We start from the raw sequence: 7,176 nt of genomic DNA on the forward strand, positions 1-7,176 counted from the left end.
TATATATATATATATATATATATATATATATATATATATAGATAGATAGATAGATAGATAGATAGATATAATATATATATATATATATATATATATATATATATATATATATATATATATATATTATTCCATGTTATCAATATCTATGAGTGCCAATACGTTAAGTAACAAGTCAAATATTTTGTTTCGAGATTCATTTAATGTCAATAGCCGCGATCCTTGAACTGGTTCGATTCATCAGATCGGTCAGATTGATATCTGAAATAATTAAATAAAAAATGTTTTACAAAAGTACAAAGGCGTTGCAATATCATTTATACTGTTTATAGCATTGAGTTTGGAATTTGTGACCAAATTTATCAGTCTGGTGTTATATCTGAATGAGTAAAGTGAAGGTGAAATGGAATATAAATTCAAAATGATTAAAATAAAGAAATTTCATATTTCTCAATTTAAAGATCTAAATCTTAATATCATCTGCGACGCTAAAATAATTTTATCACATTTTAATAGTTCAGCTTAAAGTCTAATTTTAAGTATCAAATTCACCTCGACAAAACACTGTTTTGAGATGACTGGTAACACTAACCTTCTGATTACTCGTCTGACCGGTAATCAAAAGGTCTGAGGTTCGATTCCCAGTTGAGGGCGACTGATTTTTTGGGAGGTTTTTTTTTCTTGTATTTTTCTTTCTTGCTTTGTCTGGCACCTTTCATACACACTTGTTCAGATCTTTATCAAAACATACTCACCCGAGCGCAAATTATTTTCAAGTTGGTCATTTCTGCCTCGACATCCAGCACCTGACGTCCATTGTTGCAATCACCATTAAGTAAATTGAGCAAACATTTTTCAACAGGTTTATATTCTCTGAAAATGAAGGTTTAAAGACAACGATTTCAGATTTGAACGTCACCAACCCAGACCTGCCTTCTTGAAATTGGAAAAATTCATAGTTTTCAGGGGTAGTAATAATAATAATAATAATAATAATAATAATAATATAATAATATAATAATAATAATAATAATAATAATAATAATAATAATAATAATAATAATATAATAATAATGAAATAATAATGAAATTTATATATATATTGCGCCCACTCCTCTATACAATAAAGCTCTAGGCGCATAACAATAACTTCAATCCATTCAAATTTCTCTCTCTCTCTCTCTCTCTCTCTCTCTCTCTCTCTCTCTCTCTCTCTCTCTCTCTCTCGCTCTCTTACTCTCTCTCTCTCACACACACACATACACACACACAAACCTTCCACCATCCAACTATTGAACATATTTAAAAAATAAAGTAATATATTATATCTATATATATATATATATATATATATATATATATATATATATATATATATATCGATATTATATCTATATACATATCCTGTGATCATCGTCTGCTCAAATAAAATAACTTGTAAATTAAGAATTCTCGAAATAAATAAGTTTTTGAGTGTTTCCTGAAAGCGAGTTCAGAACAGTAGGGACGTCACGAAGAGACAAGGGGAGATTGTTCCAGACAGTCGGTGCAAAGTGACTAAAGGATCTGTCAGAGAGTTTTTTACCCTTTTTTTTTTTTTTTGGCACTTTAAGTAGACGATGATCACCTGATCTCAATGCACGGGGGGGAACGTATGGTTCGACAAGATCATCGAGATAAGTAGGGGCACTTCCGTGAAAATATTTAAATCACACGACTCCAACCTTAAAGAGCACCCTGGCCCTAATAGGAAGCCAGTGTAAAGTCAAAAGCATTGGAGTCGTGTGTTCTCTCTTATTTCTTCTTAAAACTATTCTAGTAGCTTGATTTTGAAACCGCTGCAGTTTATCAAGTAAGAAATCTGGGGAATTAGGAGTGAATTACAATAGTCTAAACGAGTAAAAACAAAAGCAGACACTAGAGTCTTTAAGGAATTTTGATTTTAAAATGCCGAAAGTTGGCCAATACGGCGAATTTCACAATACAGTACTTTGCAAAGTTGTGTCGCATGATATTCCATGGACAGGTCACTGCTGAAATAAATTCCCAGGTTTCTGGCGTTTTCAGAAAACGTTATTTTCACATCATCGATACAAATCGAAAGGTCTTGTTCACAAATGTTATTTTTAGGATTATATAATAGGAGTTCTGTTTTCTCATAGTTCATTTTCAGTTTATTAGCTACCATCCAGTTCTGCACATCTTCAATGCAGTTCTCCATCGATTTCAGTAACCCTTTCATTCCGCTTGATTTTGGGGATTGGTAGAGCTGGGTGTCATCAGCGTACATATGGTACGTGACACCGTGATGACTTATAACACCTCCCAATGGTTGTGTGTATAAAGTGTAGAGAATGGGACCCAGAACAGATCCCTGGGGCACACCAAAATCAACCTTAAAAATATCTAATTTTATTCCTTTTACTTGAATTGTTTGTGTGCGGCCGATAAGGTAGGACTCGAACCATTTTAACACTATTCCAGACAATCCAAGCGTTTTGGAGAGACGCTCGACTAGAATCGAATGGTCTGCCGTGTCGAACGCCGCACTTAGTAACAACATAGTAGACATTATAACTACATTTTAAAAATTACCGGTTTGTATTTAAATACATTAAATTAATGCTTTAAACTCCTTTATATGCTAGCTATTGTAATAAAACTTTTTTTTTCAAGAAGTTTATTGTATTAAAGGTGTGTGTATATAAAAATTTATATATATATATATATATATATATAATATATATATATATATATATATAATATATATATATATATATATATATATATATATAATTGTCAATTAGGACCATAAAATGGGTAATTCTACGGAATTATCGTTGTTGCAGGCAGGTGTGCACTAACCGATGGACCGGAAGCTAAAAATTGAATGAACAAATCAAAATTTAAAAAGAAAATTTGAGCTTTTATGTAGGAGACATTTTTTTTAAATTACGCCCTTTCGCAACGGCACCATAAGATCCCGTCGCCTAGGCGTTCCATGAAGGAATATAGATAATCCATCAAACAGGATGCCTGATGTTAACAGGAATCACCCATGTTGTCCAAGTGAGCAAATTGGGGGTTAATAATCTTGCCCAAAGAAAAATAACGAAAGTGCCTGAAGCGGGGCTCGAACCCGGGACATTCCCAATCGCAGTGCAATGCCTTAACCACTCCCCCACCCCCCCCCCCCCCCCAGCCCCACCCCTGTTGGACAAAATCTACTAAATTTTCATCAAAATGAATAAAGTTTAAAAGTGAATGAAAATTAAAAATTATCTTTTTGGAATACAAATCTAACGTGTTTTTTTTTGTTTGTGTTTATTTGTTGTTTCTTTTTGTTTGTTTGTTGTTGTTTTTTTGTTGTATTTTTGTTGTTGTTGTTTTTTGTTTTTGTTTTTGTTTTGTTTTTGTTTTGTTTTTTGTTGTTTTTTTTTTTTTTGGGGGGGGGTTAAATTGGCATTCAAGCAGATGGAGAAAAACACAAATTATGGGGATTCCAAGAATTTCAACCAACCATACAATTAGTCACGAAATATCTAAGAATCTTAGCTGGAGGGGTGGAATAAAGTCATTCTTTCATTTCTTTGTATTTATTAAATTCATATTTTCTTTCTCGTGCAATAATACATACTCCCAAACTCGTATATACAGAGAAGTGGTAAGACCTGGAATGAGATTAAAAAGTTAGCTCAGGATAGAGAAGGATGGAAACTGTTTGTCTGTGGCCTATACCCTGACCCAGGGTGAAAAAGGTAATGATGATGATAATAAATACAAACAAATGAAAGAATGTTATATTAACACATAATATATTGTTTGTATGCATTGTAGAGGGTATAAAATAATTTGTTTTGTAGAGGATCTAAAAGAAATAGTCTGTCTTGTAGAGGGTGTAAAAGAAATAGTATGTCTTGTAGAGGGTGTAAAAGAAATAGTCTGTCTTGTAGAGGGTGTAAAAGAAATGGTCTGTATTGTAGAGGATGTAAAAGAAATATTCTGTTATGTAGATGGTGTGAAAGAAATATTCTGTTATGTAGAGGGTGTAAAAGAAATAGTCTGTCTTGTAGAGGGTGTAAAATATATAGTCTGTCTTGTAGAGGATATAAAAGAAATATTCTGTTTTGTAGAGGGTGTAAAAGAAATAGTCTGTCTTGTAGAGGGTGTAAAATATATAGTTTGTCTTGTAGAGGGTGTAATAAGACATTTTAACATATAATACATAGTCTGTTCTGTCGACTATGAAACAAGCCATAATACATACTTTGTTTTGTCGAGGTTGCAATAAGACGCTATAATACAAAAAACATACTCTGTGTTTCAGAAGGTGTACTGGGACAATTTAACACACAATACATATTGTAATGTTTAATTAAAGGACGTAGCATGGTGTTTTAACACATACATTGCCTTGTCGTGGGTGTAATAATACATAAAACACACTGTCTTGAATGTGTAATAAGGAAATTAACACAATACACACTGTCTTGTAGAGGGCGCAATAGATCTTAACATATTATACTACACACTCTTCCTTGTGGATAGTAATTTCAACACTTTAATTCATAATGCTCACTCTTATTTGTAAGTACTAATGTTAACATTTTAACATTATTATTATTATTATTATTATTATTATTATTATTATTATTATTATTATTATTATTATTATTATTATTATTATTAATCTTAACATTTTTTCACACATGATACATATAGCCTACCTGTCTGGACACTGGTGGCGATATGGACGTTGGGGCCAACTAATAGACCAACAGTTGTCCAAAAGTTTTCGATCGCAGCGACCTGGTGGAAAAATAATAGTTGGTAGAACATTGAAATAATTATTTGAATGATAAAGAGCAAGTACTGATGGGGTGCTAGAAAATGCAACCTGTGCCTGACAGAGAAACTGCAAATACTATTACACAACCACAGAAACAACAAAACCTAAAACAACGGATCAGATCGAATGACATTGTGATTGTAAATTGTTGGTTTTCAAAGTTAACTTATAGAGACTGCCATTCTTTTCTCCGAAAAATTACAAATTTTAAGATTTTCAAGTAGGCAGGTCTCGTATCAACAGACCTGCCAACATTTAAGATTTAAAATTAAAGTGATACTAGGCTGCCAGAAGCTGTGGACTGTAAAGAGTTATAAACAAAAATGAATATAACAGCTTTTTTAAAAAAAAGATCAAAATACCAAACTCGGAACGTTTCGGACTCAAAACCCTTCTTTAGCCAACAGCAAAAAACAAAGAAATTAATACATTACTAAATTCCAGATAGACGACAGAGATATTTTGTAGGTCTTCTCTGTGAAAAACCTTATAAAGTAAACCAAGGCTTTCCAATATTTTTCTACAGAGAAGACCTACAAAACATGTTTTATTTACTTTAGCTTCACATTACATATTTTATTTACTCTAACTACATATTACATGTTTCATTTACTTTAGCTTCACATTACATATTTTGTTTACTTTAGTTACACATTACATGTTTCATTTACTTTAACTACGGATTACACACCTGCATTCCAATATCCTGAATCACACTTTTTCTGAGCATCGTTCAAATCTTTGAGCTGGCTACTGGAAACTTCTTTCTGACAGATGTTTCTAAGTCTGGTCAGACATTCCCTTGCCTCTGGAATCGTACTGTGAAGACAATTGAAAATTGACTCGAGTGATATGTATATATAATATATGAGAACAATTGTCTCGATGCGGTATTGCTTAAAGGGAACAATTCTTGTTCTTTTCATTTAAACTATGTCTATGAGAAAAAGAAGAAAAGAAAAAGAAAATTAGGCCTAAAGTCGTGTTAAGAAGTACGTGAACAATGCTCATTAATCAACAATAAATGGGAGCTAGTAAAAATATAGAAATTGAGCACTATTGAAACACTTCTTCAAAATGCCCGTGTACGATGTATGATTACACCAAAAATCAGCTTTTAATTAATTTATTTTTAATGTTTGGTCCATATCTTAGATTTAATGTTTATCTATTCTAAAGCAAAGACATTGAATTGTTGGTTTGACTTAGTTGAAACACTGAATTGACTCTCCCTGTGTTTTAGGAGATTAAAACTGATTGAAACATAAAACACCGTCGTAAAATAGAACAAAAATAGGCGATAGGTTTTTAGAAATCTATTAAAACTATTAAGCTATTCCATTTAATGGACATGTATAGATACGTCAATTGCGTTAATCTTCATCACGTGAAACGACAACTATTTTGGAATGGATTGGATTGGACATTGGTAGTGTCACTGCCATCTTTCTATTTCCAACTTTGTATTAGTATAGATAGAATGCGCTTGGCCAAGGAGTTCACAACATTGCCATCCGGAAGTGTAACGGACCAACACACAAACTCTGTGTAACCATGAACGTTTATAGTCTGGTTAATACAGTTTAGTGAGAACAACTCACAAACGCGGATGGCAAAAACAATAACAAAGGCCTTGGTGACGTCATCTTCGAACTATCTATAACATGTATAACACGGGTATAACCGTAGCCATCGTTAAGTTATAGATAGTATGCACTTGTCTAATAAGCTCACAACATTGCCATCCGGAAGTAGAACGGACCAACACACAAAACTGTGTGTAGACATGAACGTTTAGAGTCTGGGTAATACAGTTTAGTGAGCATTACTCATAAACGCGGATGGCAAAAAAACAATAACAAAGACCCGATTGACGTCATCTTCGTTCTATCAATAGCCTGACACTGAAACCCAAAATGACTGGCATTTCGACGTCATTATTTGGTTTTTGCACCCCCTCGTGAGTTGTCGTTAGTAGTGCTCATGGAAACACGTGGTCCCATTGGTTGAACTAATGAATACAAATCACGATTTGTTTTCTTTTGTGGCCAAAGACGTCATTTTTTTTTGGTCAGTGTCAGGCACGATGGCTACGGTATAGATAGTATGCGCTTGGCTAAGAAGCTCACAACATTGCCATCCGGAAGTAAAACGGACCACCACACAAAACTGTGTTTATCCATGTACGTTTATAGATAGAATGCGCTTGGCCAAGGAGTTCACAACATTGCCATCCGGAAGTATAACGGACCAACACACAAACTCTGTGTAACCATGAACTTTTATAGTCTGGTTAATACAGTTTAGTGAGAACAACTCACAAACGCGGA

The 7,176-nt window shown here is 33.2% G+C and overlaps 1 protein-coding gene across 1 annotated transcript in view; it reads right to left on the minus strand.

Moving 5' to 3' along the window:
- Window positions 1-179: 179 nt before the first annotated feature.
- The window catches only part of LOC144975099 (uncharacterized), a gene marked incomplete in the record, with an annotated part of 21,423 nt that continues 14,426 nt past the window's right edge, over window positions 180-7,176 (minus strand). Inside the window, 4 exon segments of the mRNA XM_078918824.1 lie at window positions 180-258; window positions 753-870; window positions 4,725-4,806; window positions 5,538-5,665. Coding sequence (XP_078774950.1) covers window positions 247-258; window positions 753-870; window positions 4,725-4,806; window positions 5,538-5,665 — 340 coding nt within the window.

The sequence above is a fragment of the Berghia stephanieae genome, chromosome 6 (assembly GCF_034508935.2).
Source record: "Berghia stephanieae isolate SIO BIC M18660-M18661 chromosome 6, UCSD_Bste_1.3, whole genome shotgun sequence".
Taxonomy (NCBI): domain Eukaryota; kingdom Metazoa; phylum Mollusca; class Gastropoda; order Nudibranchia; family Aeolidiidae; genus Berghia; species Berghia stephanieae.